The sequence below is a fragment of the Notechis scutatus genome, chromosome 6, assembly GCF_049901735.1.
Source record: "Notechis scutatus isolate UNSWTSFEM ecotype Mainland chromosome 6, rNotScu1.2, whole genome shotgun sequence".
Lineage (NCBI taxonomy): Eukaryota > Metazoa > Chordata > Lepidosauria > Squamata > Elapidae > Notechis > Notechis scutatus.
In genome coordinates this window covers 63,418,305-63,435,606 of record NC_142014.1, presented here as the reverse complement: position 1 = coordinate 63,435,606, position 17,302 = coordinate 63,418,305, and the positions used below count along the sequence as shown (strand labels likewise).

Genomic DNA, 17,302 nt, shown 5'->3' with positions numbered 1-17,302 from the left:
CAATAAATGGCCAGAGGTCAAAAGGGGGTTAATAAATGATAGGTCAATTGAGATCTCATTTGGAATTTCTGAAGAATCCACGCCAGCTTCCATGGCTGGGTGGTCAACAGCCAGTAAAAGTGACCTTTCACCCTCCCCTTTCTCATCTTCCTTTCAGGGAAGGATAAACATAATTGTAGTATTTCTGTTTACTTCTCAGAGAGTCCTCTCCCACTTCCCCAATCTCCAACCAAATGTCAGTGTCCTTGTTGACCCTCATCAGATGCATCTTTCCAATTAGTATCAACCATTTCAGTGAAAAAAGTATGTTAAATTTTCTACTTTTCACAATTTTAATTATCTATTTTGATGTTATTGTTGTTCTTTATGGTACAACCAGTAGTTGTTGATTTCTTTAGTTGTTGATAGGTACAATGGCTCTGAAAAAGTCAACTGCTCCTCACACAACAGCATCCTCAGTCATGTGATCAAAATTTGGACACTTAATAACCAGCATGTGTTTACAATGGTTGCAGGGGTTCTGGGATCACATGATCACCATTTGTAACTTTCCCAGCTGGCTTCTAACAAGGAAAGTCAATGGGAGATTCATTTAACAACTGCATGATTCACTCAACAATTTTGTCGACTCACTTAACAGACATGGCAAAAAAGTCATAAAATTGGGCAAAACCCATTTAACCACCTTGCTTAGCAATAGACATTCTGGTCCCAACAGTGGTCGTAAATTGATAACTACTTGTATTAATTAAAGTACTTAAAATGATTTTCATGTAATAAATATTTGGGAGTTGATGAACAATTTGAAATTTTGTGAAAGTGATGAGCTAAAGAGTCTGAGGACCCCTGGGCTAGATTAATGGAGAAATTACTGGCTACCTTAGAAATTTGTGATATGGAAGCGGCCAATATTTTGCTTCTTTCATCTATTCTTTAGGATAATTAGCTATCATTGTCAGAAGTTAAAATAGTCTCAATTTTTAACACCATCCCACAGGTTTCTTAATAAAGATGAACTTTCCAAAAACTTGAGAACTAGAAATAGTTTAACAATTCAAGAACAGTTGAACAATTTTACTTCTATACAAGATTTGTAAATTCCTTTGTAAAATGTCATATACATGTTGCATGTGCAAGACTAGAGAGAAAGGAATGTAGAAAAGATAGAGGGAACAAAAATATTCAGATTTTTCTAACACACAATTCAAGTTTATTCCATTCATTCCTGCAACACAAACATTGTATCATTTAGCAACCTGATGTCTATGAACCATGATAAATCAATCTGTGACAAAATGGTTACATTGTGGAAAAAAGTCAAATATCAAAATGCACAAAGAACTATTTCCCCCTATCACTGGGGTAGAAAGATAATTGTTTTCCCATTTATAAAATATAAGACTGTTCAGTTGAAGATTCTGCATGCAACACTGGAACTGCTCAACTAGGACATTCTATTCTTACCAGCTTCTTCTATTAATCAATTCATCTACTTAGTACTGTACTGAAGAAGAAAAACCAAGTCATGAAAGCAATGCCTATAACGAAGAGAAGAAAGTTTTAAAATGGCAAATTATCTTAAACAGAAATCAGAAATGAAGGAGACTGATACTGCACTGGATTTCTAGATTGCTAACTAGTGCCAATGACTCCCTTAAACGGGGTTGGGATGGGATACTTCAAGAGTGTTCACCAAGAGCTAATATTATCAGATCCTGAATTTTAGGATATAAACCACATTTTAGTACAAAATAAAAGAAAAAAAATCTAAAGTTAGCCTGATTTCTTAAATGAATAGCAGAGAAAGGGCAAATATACGTTCAATAACCCTGAACAAATAAGTATAAGGCAGGTGTTAGGAGCTATTCACTGGAATCTACCTGTAAATGTGCAAGGAAAACATGAGCAAAAAGAGTTGTGCGAAAAAAAGGGGGCAGGAAGAGGCACAAATGCTCCAACGTATCTAATGAGGGAGGGTGAAAGGAGGGAGGGAGGGAGAGGGGGGAGAGAATGGAAGAAACATTTGATCAAACAATAATCATAATTTACGCTTCACTAGAATAGAATAATATTTCATATCCCTTGAAGGCAAATGTCAACTAGGCCATGCCAATTAGGACAAAATATGTTTAATTTTAAAATTAATCTGAAATTCAATTTATTGGATTAATATCTTTCAGTTTATCACAGCACAAGAAAGTGAATATGTGATTATGTAGACTGTGCATGCAAAGTTTATTATTTTTATATCACATTTCTGCACCAATACAAAAATATATTACATAGATCTACTTTTAAAACAATCTTTGGAGAATAAAGTTTATTCCCCATGGATGCTGGATAACCGATCTGAGTATAACAGGTGATATCTTTGATAAGGGACAAATAACATACAATTTAAGATGCAATATTAACATTGCTTAACAAGTCCATTTCCCCACTTTCTTTTTTTCTGATGAGAGGATGGTACAATAGTAAATGTTAAATGTTTTTAAACTGAAAAGCTACATTCATCATATGAAATGTGCTAGACATCAGAACTTCCTAGATGACAGTCAACATTGCACTGCACACCTTGTTCAAAGCCAATAAAAATCTTAGTGGGAAGTTTTTACTATTATGATACAAAATGTATTGACTTTTTTCAATAAGAATATCTAAATGCTATTTGACCTACCATCCCAATCAAGATATTAGCATACTACAAATCCTTACCTGTGAATATTTTTAAAGCACTACATTGAAGACTTGTGAAATTACTTGTATGAACCGTAATCTGTTACTGGGCAGTAGATGCAATCTGTCATTGTTCAGGACTATTTTATCAATTGTATATAATTTTGATCATTGTCTGATGCAATGGCTTAATAGTGAATCAAATCCCCTTTTAAAGGTACATGCATTTAACCAGATTAATGTGGCAAGGATGATGCTAAGAGAATAGAAGCTCCTGCCTTCTTTAAAATGAAGTTAAATAGAGTCATTAGGATATTTTGAATTTAAACAGTGAAGGCAAAGCTACCATCTTCTAGTACCAACAGTTCTGGAACAGTCATTTTGTTCCAGTGTACTTTACGATGTTCTAGGGAAGGGCATTCTAATTAGAAGTTTTTCAAAAGCTCTACTCCAGAAGTAATTGGTTTGCATCTTGGAAGGTAGAAAACCCATGATTTTAATTGTTCTTTCAGCACCTCTGCTGGAGATTTGCCCTGCTTGTATTATTTGTTCCTTGTTAATAATGACATTAAATTATTAAATACTGGGACATTATCAGCAAAACCCTTCAGCATTACATAATCTATTTAAGGCACAGGGACAGAACTACAGAAAAGCTATCCCACTGCCTTGCTTGTTAAGTGTCGGTACAACATGCTGGGCTGCTAATTACTTTTACATATTAGAAAATAAAGAACAGAGTTTCCATTTTACAAACTTTCAGCAAGTCATTTACAAGCTACATTACAGACCACATTCTTCTTCCCTTCCACAACATAAGTATACTTTTGCTAGAAATGGGGAAAATAGTTCAGGGTAAAAAGTCCTAAAGAGATACCAATTATATGTATTTCTACTCTCCAAACATGTTCTCTTTTTGATAGAGGTACCTAACTAGACTGATTTACTGTGTTCTTGCCCTCCCTCTCCAATATTTAGCTGAAGAAGCTGGAAGATACAAAGAGTGATAGACAGGCAGCAGTGTGAGGCCACAGGAGAGACATTAGATCTCAGTCCATCCGTCACTGAAGAAGAGCTTTGATTGCCTGATTGTCAGTGGCTTCAAAGGCAGTTAGTCCATCTGGCCCTTTCACAGTCTTATCAGCACCCTGTAAAAAGATAAGAATTGTCACTTTAGGAAAAACAAACTTCTTTGTTATATACCTGATTCTCCAAATGATCATCTGTGTAATCAGCCTGCAAGCTTTTTTGAACTTATTCAAATGCTGCTGAACAAAGGTAAAAAAAGTCCTTGCTTCATACTGTCAATAGGGTCTTTATTGTAATAGTGTGCCTATCTATATATTTTTCAATATGAATTACCAAACAAAACAATGGTATCATTCATTAATATAAGTACTAGCTCTTGGTCATTCCACAATGTAACAGCATATTTGTCTAAAAAATTGAGATCATGTGATGATTCTAGAGAGAAGAACAGAACACCAGCTATGAGCCATTCATTTAAAAACAAATGGGGAGGGGGATTCCACAATCACCCTGACCCCAAGCCCTGGGAGAATAAACAAGTTTGTAACCATTTCTGAAGAGATAGAGAGATGTGAACCTATAATAATCTTTTTGGGGAAGTACTGTTTCAGAGGGCAGGTACAACAGTAGAAGCATTAGGCATGCTTCCTGGGTCCCACAAGATGAAATTGTTTAATTGATATGTTAGCAGAGCATACCCATTCTGCTAGACTTGAAGGGCAGAGACGACTGGAGATACACAGTCATAGCCAGGCTTTAAATATCAGGGCTATCAAACTCACAGCCCCCGGGCCAGATGCGTCACATGCTGGCCATGCCCAGTTTAGCAAAGGGAGAAAAAGTTGTGATATGTCACATGACGCTGCAAGTTTGACACCTCTGCTTTATATCATTAAAGGCTTTAAAGGTAGCAATCACCAGCACCTTACATTGTACCTATAAACTAAGCTCATGAAGTAGCATGGTCAAATGAATGAAACAGAAGCCTCCTACTTGCCCATGCTGGACCAGCTGAAGCTTCCTGATGGCCTTTGAGGACTCAAAAATGGCACATTACAGTAACCCAATCGTGGGGTGACCAAGACGTGAATGTCTCAAAGGCTTCCCAGCCTAAGTAAGGGCAGAACTTGTGAAAAGGTTCTCTTTGCTGCAGCTGCACTTGCACCATAAAAAGGTGAGGATGCTTGAGAACACATAGATTATGCACAATTATTGAATGTATAACTATTTTGCAAATAATGCAATGTTTTTAAATTTGGGGGTGGAGGATTTTATCAGGATTGAACCTCAGTCTGTTCCTCACCATCCAGACCCGAATAGCTTCCAGGCATTGTTAGAATTTTGACTCCACTGCTCAACTTGGGATTCAGATGTATAACTGGGTATCATCATATTAATGATATTTGAATTCAAACCAGGAGATGACTTCATCCAATGGTTCCATATGGAAGTTAAGAAGAAGGGAAGAGAATCCTGAACTCTGTGTCACTGCACAAGTAAGGGACTGTGGGCATGATCTCTCCCATCTAGTCAATACCAACTGAAACTGGTGTTAGAAGGAAGATTACCACAAATGGTTCCTCTCATGCCCAACCTCTTAAGCTGTTCTAAATATATACTGTGCCGATAGTATTAAAAGCCAGTGAAAGATGGACACACCAGCTCCACCATGGGTTCCACCACAAGAAATCAGCAAGAATCACTAATGATGTCGTTGTACCAAACTGTGACCTGAAATTTGAGTGAAAAGGGTCCAAAATATCCATTTCCTGCTCTGGAGCTGGGCCAGACCATCCTCTCTTGCCTCAACCCAACTTGCCTAAAAAGGATAGACTGCACAGGGATACTTAAGTCATCACAAAGGATCAATGAATCCAATGATGACTTGAGAAGGTACACTACAGCCTGCTTCACAACCCTACAGTTCGAATGACACTGGAAAAGAGACTTGATGGCACTGAAAAAAGTGACTTACAACTGGTCCTTGTACTTATGACCATTTTGGTGTCCCTGTTGTCTTGTGGTAAGAATTCAAGTGCTTGGCCACTGGCATGTATTTACGATGATTACAGCTATTTGCAACTTTCTCAGGCATCTTCCAACAAGCAATGACAATGGAGGAAGACAGATTCGTTTAATGACCACCAATATATGACTGTTTAATGATGGTTTGATATTACAATGGTGTCGGAAAAAATAACTTAAAAAAATAACATCCTTGAAGTTATAATGATCACACTACCTCGAGGCTACATGATCACAATTTGGGCCTTAGGCAACCAGCTTGCATTTACAATGGTTGCAGCATCTTGCAATCATGTGATTGTAATTTGCAATCTTTCCAAGCTGGTTTCCAACAAGTAAAATCAATTGGAGAAGCCTGCTTTGCTTAACAACTGATTCATTTAATGACCATTTGATTCACTTGACAATCATGGCAAAATGTTTTTGAAATTGGGTTAGATCATGCAATGATTTGCTTAGTAACTGCATCACTTAGCAATTAAAATTTTGATCCAAATTGTAGTTATATATTGTTTATAATTTAGCATATGTGAACATAGCCCAAATGCCTATCAGTAGTTCTCACCTGGTGTATTAACAAATGTTAGTCTGAAATAAGTTACATAATTCAGAATAGGATAAAGTGAGATTTTATTTTAGAAAGTTTGTCATTCTGTTCTTCTCTTTCTCTGTGTATGTATCTGACAGAAATAATATAAAACCAAAAAAGAACAGCATGAGAAACAGTATCTGCCTTAAATGCTTGCTTCTAAACTACTTGAAAAAGAAGCCACGTTGAAAGAAACTAATGTTTTCTTTCCAGTATACTGAATTCAATATTTGTACAGTTAGATATTTAACTATATCAAGACAGATTTTTATTACAACAGAAAATGAAATCATGCCATCTTGTAATATGAAGAGTTTTCAGGAGCCCCCTTTTTCCTTTGAAAAGTGGCTTTATACGAATGGCACTCATGCTTGAAATGAAACAGTGTAAAGTTACTACCTACATTGGCCTTTCTATAAAAATATATTTGAGCTAAAAATCTTTAAAACAATATTTTTCAAAATACCCTAAGTTTTGTAACACATATTTAATATATAGCACTTATATTTAATAGGATTTTTCCTATTTGCTTTTAGTTAATTGACAATATCAATATGAATAACCATTCACAGCATAAGTTCCATTTATGCTCTGCTAAATTAGCCAAATGATTTTAGAATAAAATAGAATAAACTTTGTTATATATACAATACTCAAGTCAATGCCTAATAAAAAAAGGATTCTAAAGACCAAACCTTGCTATTCTCAAACATTTCAGAAGCTTTGCACTTCATCAAATGCTTTCTTCTTTCCTTTCTCACCCTACTTCTTTGGTCCATCTGAATTTCTTTCTGATATCTACTCCAAATTAGGCATCCTTAAAACTTCTGAAAAAAACATCTTGAAAAATGAAATGAACTAAGTTGGTACAATTGTCAGAATGATACTATCACATATTCTCACCTTTGACAGAAGTAATTTCACACAGGACACATGATCTTCATAAACTGCTGAAAGAAGCGGAGTGATACTGTGCTTATCTGGAGCCTATAAAAAGAAAAAAATAAAGCTGTAAAAAAGCAACCCAAATTGATACATGTAAGTATCACATTATTGGCAGGTTACATTTTGCTAAAATGTAAGTCAACAATGAGGATATAAAGAAAGCAAGTAGAAATTATCTTCTACAAAAAGTTCTTTATCTACAATATTTACTTAAAATTTGGATCAGGATATTGCTAGAAGTGGACTGACATACAAGAGTTCCTTTTGCTACAAATATTATCCATCCATATAGAAAGTCTTCAATGTGATTTAAGACTGGCTCGGGCAAAATTATTTAAATAATTTTGAATTTGGCAGGGGAAGTTGCAGTGAAAAATCCATTGACAGGAAAAAAAACAAGCACACTCTTTCCTAATGCAGCTGTTTTTCTCCTGTACCATTTCCCATATTAAAAGAGATCATTAGGCCTCATTATGAAAAGGCAACTTTTTTTCTTGTTTCAAACTCAAGCTTTATGAGAAGAGGGAATACAAAAAAGAAAAAAACCAAGCAAAATGACAATCTTTAATCAAATAGAATACAGATATCCCACAAGTGATATATTCCAAGGTAAGGACAAGAAGATTGGGATGGTTATGAAAACCTCAACCAACTCCAAATATTCTGTTGGAAGTAGTGAGGGGGGTTCCTTGACTGAGAGAGAGAGAGAGAGAGAGAGAGAGAGAGAGAGAGAGAGAGAGATATTATCCTATTTTCTTTTAATATTCTTCAATAAATAAATTTTTATACGGCAGTGCAACAACAAAATTAACACTTATGTCAAGGGCAACTATATATGCATCCCATTTTATGCATTTAAAACAGCTGTATGTCTTAATCTAATAGATAAATTTAATACAATATACTGACTGATTTTATTCAACATACGTTAATATCAGCTCCCTTTAGTAGAAGAAAGTCCAGAATCTCAAGCTGTCCACAATCTGCTGCATAGTGAAGAGGTTTTCTCCCACCTTCCAATGTTCGGTTAACATCTTCACCCTTTAGAATTAAAAAAAGGTTAATTATCCTTTGGTAAAATATCTTTTACTTCAACCAGTCATAACATGGAGGTCAGTTGTCTGAAAGTTCAGTCATGGCAACAAGACTTTTCTTGTTGATTCAAAACATTTCACTGTTTATCTAAGTAGCTTGTTCAGTCTGAGCAAATTGTTAGGAGGATTCCATATACACTGCTCAAAAAAATAAAGGGAACGCTTAAACAACACAATGTAACTGCAAGTCAATCACACTTCTGTGAAATCAAACTGTCCACTTAGGTAGCAACACTGATTTACAATCAATTTCATATGCTGTTGTGCAAATGGAATAGACAACAAGTGGAAAGCATAGGCAGTTAGCAAGACATCCCCAATAAAGGAGTGGTTCTGCAGGTGGTGACCACAGACCACTTCTCAGTTCCTATGCTTTCTGGCTGATGGTTTGGTCACTTTTGAATGCTGGAGGTGCTGTCACTCTAGTGGTAGCATGAGACGGAGTCTACAACCCACACAAGTGGCTCAGGTAGTGCAGCTCATCCAGGATGGCACATCAATGCAAGCCGTGGCAAGAAGGTTTGCTGTGTCTGTCAGCATAGTGTCCAGAGCATGGAGGCGCTACCAGGAGACAGGCCAGTACACCAGGAGATGTGGAGCAAGCCATAGGAGGGCAACAACCCAGCATCAGGACTGCTACCTCTGCTTTTGTGCAAGGAGGGACAGGAGGAGCACTGCCAGAGCCCTGCAAAATGACCTCCAGTGGGCCACAAATGTGCATGTGGCTGCTCAAACGGTCAGAAACATACTCCATGAGGGTGGTATGAGGGCCCGACGTCCACAGGTGGCGGCTGTGTTTACAACCCAACACCGTGCAGGATGTTTGGCATTTGCCAGAGAACACCAAGATTGGCAAATTCACCACTGGCACCCTGTGCTCTTCACATATGAAAGCAGGTTCACACTGAGCACATGTGACAGGGTCTGGAAACACCATGGAGAACGTTCTGTTGCCTGCAGCATCCTCCAGCATGACCGGTTTGGCAGTGGGTCAGTAATGGTAGGGGGGGGCATTTCTTTAGGGGGCCGCACAGCCCTCCATGTGCTCACCAGAGGTAGCCTGACTGCTATTAGGTACCGAGATGAGATCCTCAAACCCCTGGTGCGGTTGGCCCTGGGTTCCTCCTACTGCAAGACAATGCTAGACCTCATGTGGCTGGAGTGTGTCAGCAGTTCCTGCAAGATGAAGGCACTGATGCTATGGACTGGCCCACCCGTTCCCCAGACCTGAATCCAATTGAGCACATCTGGGACATCATGTCTCGCTCCATCCACCAATGCCACGTTGCACCACAGACTTTCCAGGAGTTGGGGGATGCTTTAGTCCAGGTATGGGAGGAGATCCCTCAGGCGACCATCTGCCACCTCATCAGGAGCATGCCCAGACATTGTAGGGAGGTCATACAGGCATGTGGAGGCCACACTCACTACTGAGCCTCATTTTGACTTGTTTTAAGGACATTACATCAAAGTTGGATCAGCCTGTAGGGTTTTTTTCCACTTTAATTTTGAGTGTAACTCCAAATCCAGACCTCCACGGGTTGCTAAATTTGATTTCCATTGATAATTTTTGTGTGATTTTGTTGTCAGCACATTCAACTATGTAATGAACAAAGTATTTAATAAGAATATTTCATTCAATCAGATCTAAGATGTCTTATTTTTGTGTTCCTTTTATTTTGGGGGGCAGTGTATAAACCCCCCAGGGAAGTTTCATTTCTCGTGGATGTTGAGGCTGTAAAAAGCATAATTATCATTTCCAATGTTTGCTACTCAAATATATTTTAAAATAATATGCAGGGCCAGTTTGCTCTAGGCCAGGGGTGGGCAAACTTTTTGGCTCGGGGGCCTCATTGACTTTTAAAATTTGACAGACGGGCAGGGTCAGCACAAGATACGATACATATAAAAACTGCAAAATCTCCACAAAATCAAGTCACTGCGCTAATGCGTCACCTGGTGTCGAAATGCCTGTCATTACAAGTCAAAATCAAATGAATGCAATCATTCACATCAAACCTTAATTCTGTACCAATCTTCGGCGGGCGATTAAAAGACCAACAGGCCAGATGTGGCCCGCGGGCGTGGTTTGCCACCCTGTCTAGGCAGTTATGTAGATAGAATTCAATACGGGCTATAACCTTATATTCCTTTGTACATCAGGGAATTGTTTTGAATTGCCATTGTTTCCTACAGTGGAACAGACACAGATTTTTTTTACTTTTCTCCATCAGAACTCACAATACTTAGACATTTGAAATTTTGTTCTATTGCAACATTGACCAAATAAAAATTCTCAAGGAACGCTCTCAGTAGGCTGTTTAGTTCCAAGCAAATGCAAAGTTCTAGTCAAAACCTGAACATACTCTGAAGATTTATCATTATCAGGACTTCTGAAGTACGAATGTAGTCCTCAGCCTAGTATTCATGTTACATGTTGTCACCAGAAGAGCTCTTTCATCTTATATCTGGGAAGATTTTAGTTATCTAGCCATTACTAAGAAACAGCAAAGGCGTGAAACTGGTGTTGCACCAAATAGTATTTAGGGGCATAATATCTAAAAAAAAAAGTAGTCCTTGATAGAAACTTGTTCCTTTCTTCTTGCTGGTCTAACAAATTAATGTGTCCATTCAAAATTATAGTGTGACATACCAATACTACAACAATTGTGCATAGTCATAACTTTTTATATAAATACTTAACAATGAAATGATTTATATATTTAAAGATTTTAGCATTTCTGGCTAATATGAATTCTTCTAACATTCCTCTAATGCAGGGGTGTCAAACTCTATTTGAGGGCCACATCAGAGTTGTTTTTGACCTTGGGGGGCCAGTCACTCATCGAGGCTCTATTTTCAGCTATGGCAGCCTCTTGCAACTCTCTGCCAATGAAAATGGAGCCTGGCAGGCCACACAAGGCCCTCCCAAGCTCCATTTTCACTGACTGAGGCACTGCGGCTGGTCCTTTGCTGTTTTCAAGGTGGGCCCGTGGGCCACATCTAAACACCCTGAGGGCCTTGAGTTTGACACCCCTGCTCTAATGTCTAACAATAGCCATTTTCCAGGAACATAGCAATTCCTTACAATATACTGTTCAGTGTGTCCTTCATTAACAGAGGACAGAACTGAAACTCATTGAAGCTATAATGCTGGTTACTTTTTCTTGACTCAAAGTTCTAGAACTGATAAACATACTTTTTATAGGAATTCAAAGGATTACAGATAATGTAGATACTCTCCTTCATATCCCAAATAATACCCTTGATAAAGTATAATTTAAATTCTTCTGTTCAGTTGCCATCTCAAACTGTAATAGGGAATTAAATGTTTGTCTTAATGCACTCTGGGATCAGTCCATTAAAAAGCACAATGAATAAATGGACTGATAAATCATTTAATTGTGTGACAGTAAGTTTATAATTTAAAATGCTTATTACTTTTCCTTGTGATGATTAAACAAAGCCAGATATCTTTGCTTTTGACTCTGCCTTTTGCATTTTCCCTATTGTTCCAGTAAATTATTTTCTGAAAACTGAATTCAATCAATTACAAAATATTCATCAGTACAAATGCCTTCATCCCTTGAGGTTGCTATATGCATACTTTTTAGTGTGATGACACCCACCTACCCTAAAAAACAATACAATAATACACCCTCTCTCATTCAATCCATTTAAAGGCTCTTTTAAAATCAATATTAACCCTTTCTTTCACACAGTAACATGGCACGTTTCAGAAGTAAAAAAAATGAATGGAATTCATCTTAAATTATTTTGATATAAAAATGTCTTAAAGGGGCTTATAAAATGGCAAGGATGGGACTGCATACATACTGCAATTGCAATCATTTTACTTGTCAAAAATATAAAATTCTAAGGTTTTAAAAGACAAAAATGTAGAAGGGGAATGGACATCTAACTAAGTGGTCTTTGCATTGTCCTAGTACATATTTTATAGTATATAAAAGCACTGCTCTCAGAAAGAGTATTTGGAGGAGCTGAATGCTTGGAGAAAACTATTGGAAAGAAAAGCAGGTACTGTTGAAAAAAATATCAGCAAAACTACATATTAAGAGACAATGCTACTAAGTAAAACTTCAGAGGGCCTATTCTAACATAATGTATCACAATGGATCTCAGTAAGACTAGTAAATGTACCAAAAGAACATAAAACTACAATTCCTCTTCAGTTTGGACTTTCAATTTCATATTCATTTGGGTGAGGTAATATAATTTGAGGTATCAATATGCTGATAACATCCATATTCATAACAAAAGTTCAGACTGTAAGAGAGATGTTGTCAATGTCCAGTTTTAATATTTGGAATCTATAAGTGTCTGAACAGAAGATACAGACCAAACTAATAAGATGTGGTTACTATTTATTTATATCCCAGGATTTTCTATCATTTGCAGTGCTAAAGGGGCAGGCATGTTTTTTGAAAGAGCAGGTTTGTCCAGGACAAATAACAACAGCTGGAGAAAACAGATGAAAGCTATGGCTAGGGGACTTTGCCCAGATTTATCTGGTGATCAATTACTCCCCTACAGGTAGTCCTCACATAACAATTGGGACCAGCAACTGTCGCTAAGCAACAAGATTGCTAAATGGACAACAGGTGACTGAGACAGACTTACCTCACTTCTGCTACAGTCATTAATCAAGACATCATGTGATTGTGATTTGTGACCAGCTTCTCTACTGACTGCTTCTCAGAAGCTGGTACTGAAACACACAAATGGGGATCACATGACATAAACACCTGCCAATTGCAAAGTCCTAAATCTCAATTAGATGACTACAGGGATGATGCAACCATTAAGTATGAGGACTGGCTATAATTTTTTCAGCCCCAATTGTAACTTCAAATAGTCCTAAGCAGTTAAGTGAGGATAGTTGCATCTGATGCAGGCGGACCTAGCTACAATGATTCATGTCCTATTACCATCCAATTGGATTACTGCAATATACTTTGAATAGGGAAGCCTTTGAAAAATATTGCTGGGAACATATAACTCCAATTTGGTATGCCTGCAGTGGTCACTGATAAGTTTGAGTATAATTTAAGGTTCTTGCATTAACCTATGAAGGCCTTCATGGATATCTATAGGATTGCCTTTACCCAATTACATCAGGCCAACCTTTCATATTTTCTGTTAACAGCTCTACTTATGATTCCACACTTCCAGAGTGTAAGGAGAGTCAAGATTAGATAGTGCAGTCATGGAATAATTTCCCAATGGTGATCAAACTGACCTTCTTCTCTATGGACCTTTAGAAGGCTACGGTATTAAAAACAGAATTATTCTGGAGAACATATTCATGATCTTGCTATTGTAATGTTTTTTATTATTTCACTTTTTTATTACATTGCCATTTACACTGGTGTTATGAAGTTGTTTAAATTATCATTTTGCTATATTCAATCTAAGTCACCAAATCATTTGTACACAAAGTATTAATAAATGTAATAAATCAATAAACAACTAATAATTCACACATGCTATTGAAGGATTTTTCTCATTATTTCCTTGTTTACCATGTTTTTTAGGAACTTTGTTTAAAATAAGAGCCACTTCAGGAAACAATAAATCTCTGAAAAGCAAGACATTTTTCAAGAAACTAATAAAATATAGGAAGATATGTACTGTTCTGCCAGAGAAATATTTCTACAGAACTCACATAAATTTATGTGTTATATTTGAAGATATAACTAGTTCATATTCCTCTGCGCAAATAATTCTAAAGTACACTAAAGACTGTCCATCTTCAAAGGCTATTTGAATACCTTCAGCAAAAGACAGCCCATTCATCTAACTAATTGATTCTGTTGCTTATTACCTTATGGCATTGAATTTTTCCTAACATTCAACCAAAATTTATCTGTTTGCAAACCCTACAGATCTAGGTCTTGTCTACTCAGGGAGCAAAGAACAAACTGTTATCTTCCTCTGTATGACAGGACATCAAGTATTTGAAAAATGCCATCAAATCTTAATTCTGAGTTCTCTTTCTCAGGCTGCTCATATTCCATTAAAAAGACCCCAAGTAATTGAAATATGCTTGTGACTATCACTGTAATTGGCTTCAGATCAATTTTTTTACATTTCATTTGTCTAGAGAGGTCTAGGTAATAGAAAATTACATTAATTTATCTAACCACATAATTTTAAAATGTAGTGTTTTAGACAAGTGTGCTCACTATTTTACCATTATGTTTCATAACATCCATCTTAACATAAGGAATTAGAATTCCATATGGAAATGGAAATTTCATCTCCATTTCTTTAGGCAATTTGGGGGAGAAGTAGAGTGTATTAACTTTTTAATGCTGCATGTGACTATCTCCAGATTAAAAAAAAAAGTCCACAGTTGACCCATTAACAGAGAACAACACTTCTACATTGGAATGTAGTGTTGCAATAGGGTTATAATTACAGAGTAGACGATGTACCACCATCACTCAAATTGATATTTTAGGTTATATATAGCTCAGTGTTATTCTGTGGTAATATGGACAAGCAATAAATCTGATTAATATATAAATATAAAACTGCAATACTCATTCCAATACTATTCCTATTGCACCAGGGTATTTTCTGACATGTAGTAGTAGTAGTAGTAGTGTAGTAGTAGTAGTAGTAGTAGTAGTAGTAGTAAAATGTACTTTTTCCATCTTCTTGGAAAATGGATTGGAGAAATACTCCAATCACATTACAGAGCAAAATTTGTGTTTAAACAAAACTATAAAAGAAAAAAAATCCTATTTTGTATGCTATTTTTGCTCTCAAGTAATTCTTAAATTTTCAATATGAAAAATAATCTTAAATTGGAGAAATTATGCCTAGGAAAGGCAAGGATTTCCCATTCTATTTTTTTCTATCCAAGCAAGATAAGTCCTTCTCTATTCCCTTCTACAAAATCGGGATAATTTGTATAGAGAATGTTTGATCCTAAATTTTATGAAACATTACTGTCTCCCATCCATTTCAAAACACGAAGCCTTGCCTTCTCCAGCCTCAATTGTCCTACAGGTTGGTAATCTTTCAATAAACTGCAATTCTGAAGTTCAAAGTACTTTAAAAAACTAGTTTCTCTCATGAGTTAATAGCTAGAAGGACTTAACAATGCAATTTCACTGATAAACACTTGGGAGTTGGGAAATAATCCACTGCTACTCAAAGTTTTGAAGCCACAGGTGGAAAATCAGCAACTCTTTCAACTATCTTTTTCCAATTAGAAAACTGTTTTCTGACTCAGCTACATTATTCTCAGTACTGCATGACACAAATTGAAATCTGTGCAGATTGGTTTTGTCGCCATAAACAGAAAAGCAACACAGTAGTAGAATCCTTCTAATATGTTGTCTTCTGACTTTCTAGTGAACAGTACATTCCATTCTGCTCCTTTTCCTCCACCAATCATAGAGATTTTGGGTTCAATGGAGATTGAAACAGAAAATAAAAACCTTTTTCTATCACATAGCAAATGCATTACCAACTCTTGTTAAAGGGGATTAATTTAACCCTTAGCACACTTTAACTACCCATCTAAACGAACTGAAGTTATTTTAATCCCTTCTCTTCTCCCATTTCTACATCACCACCTTCAATTTATTAAAGCAACAAGTTTAACAGGAAGTTGCACCTCGGAGCCTGTCCTTTTCATCTTTGTTATTTTTTGTTTTGGGGGGGTTTCGGTGCCTAGTACACGATTCAAATACAAATCAGGAGACAGGCATGCCTGTAAATGAATTATAATTTAGAACAAGGGTGTGGCTCTTCGCAGTCCCAATTAAAAAAGAGAGAGAGAGTAGGGATGCGCTAATAGTCCTGCTCAAGGCACTATGAGACCAACCAACAGAACCAGCCTTTGAAGACCCCGGTTAATAGCGTGTGAATGACAGCCAACACACCTCAACGGAGCCGAAGGAAAGAAGGAAGGAAGGAAGGTGGGTGTGGACCGGCCGTTTTCCTTGGAGCCGCGTGACCATCTTTCAAAGCCGCCTCCTCTCGGGGAGCTTATTCTGGATGAGGCCCCTCCGAGTGAAATTACTGTCAAGATTCAATAGCCCCCCAAGGGACGAAAGATCCTCACGAGAGAAGCGGTGGGCCACTAAGGAGGCCTCGCCCACCCACTCGCCCGTGCAGAGGGCGCCTCCAGGCAGGCCCGAGTCCCACCTGGGCCTTCTAAGAAGGGAAAACGCCGCCCGGAATGGTTGTGTACGTGTGTGTGTGAGATAGAGAGAGACCCTCTTCCTCCCCACAGCGGCCGCCTCAAAAGGGGCAAACTATCTCCAGTCACGGGACTTCCCAGCCCGGCTTCTTCCACCTTACCTTGGCCACGTAGTCTTTCACCTCGTCCAGGTCGCCGTTTTTGAGGGCCCACATGAACTCCTTGTCGGACATAGCGGCGGCCGCCCTGACCGGGACTCGGCGCCAAAGGCCACAGTACCGCACGGGCGAAGGGGCGGGGCGGGGCTGTAGAGGAAAAGGACGGCGGCGGAGGAATCGACGGTTAGGCCGCTGTCTCTCGTGGGAGGAGGGGCGCGAGGGCGACGGTTACGCCTCCAATAACAGGCACTCTGGGCGCGAGGAGGCCGGAAAAAGGGAAACGCGACTAACATGAAAAAAAAAAAAAAGGGTAGAGGGGCGGGTGTAATTAAACCACTTGGTCTCGCCACACACCGCTTCCGCTTCCGTTCTCCATTCGCTTTTTTTTTTCCACCCACACCCCCTAGGTGAGGCTAGGCAAGTACGCATGAGTCAAAACTTCGTTGCCCGGCTGCCAAACGGCTTCCGTAGGCTGCGCGGAGCGGAGTGGCCGAGGGGAAAACCGGAACTAGTGAATCTGCTCTTTAGATCCCTGAAGGCTTGAATAAGTTCAAAGACGCGGTTGCTTAGGAAACGTAGTTGGGCATGCGTGGAAGTCCAACTTCGT

At 38.0% G+C, this 17,302-nt stretch overlaps 1 protein-coding gene across 1 annotated transcript; it reads right to left on the bottom strand.

Moving 5' to 3' along the window:
- Window positions 1–1,187: 1,187 nt before the first annotated feature.
- MTPN (myotrophin) lies at window positions 1,188–16,825 on the bottom strand. The gene is made up of 4 exons (XM_026695078.2): window positions 16,699–16,825; window positions 8,192–8,305; window positions 7,223–7,306; window positions 1,188–3,824 (listed from the first exon to the last, which is right to left on the bottom strand). The coding sequence occupies exons 1-4, from the start codon at window positions 16,768–16,770 to the stop codon at window positions 3,738–3,740; spliced, it is 357 nt and encodes a 118-aa protein (XP_026550863.1). The 5' UTR covers window positions 16,771–16,825; the 3' UTR covers window positions 1,188–3,737.
- Between the last annotated feature and the right edge of the window lie 477 nt (window positions 16,826–17,302).

Bases quoted from the DNA above. Each gene is read 5' to 3' on its own strand.
- MTPN (XM_026695078.2), bottom strand. From the start codon at position 16,770: ATGTCCGACAAGGAGTTCATGTGGGCCCTCAAAAACGGCGACCTGGAC. The intron at 7,307-8,191 runs GTATGTTGAATA...TTCTTTTTATAG, and splicing joins TAAAGGGAGCTGATATTAAC to GCTCCAGATAAGCACAGTAT. The intron at 3,825-7,222 runs GTGAGAATATGT...ATCTTTTTACAG, and splicing joins TGAAATTACTTCTGTCAAAG to GGTGCTGATAAGACTGTGAA.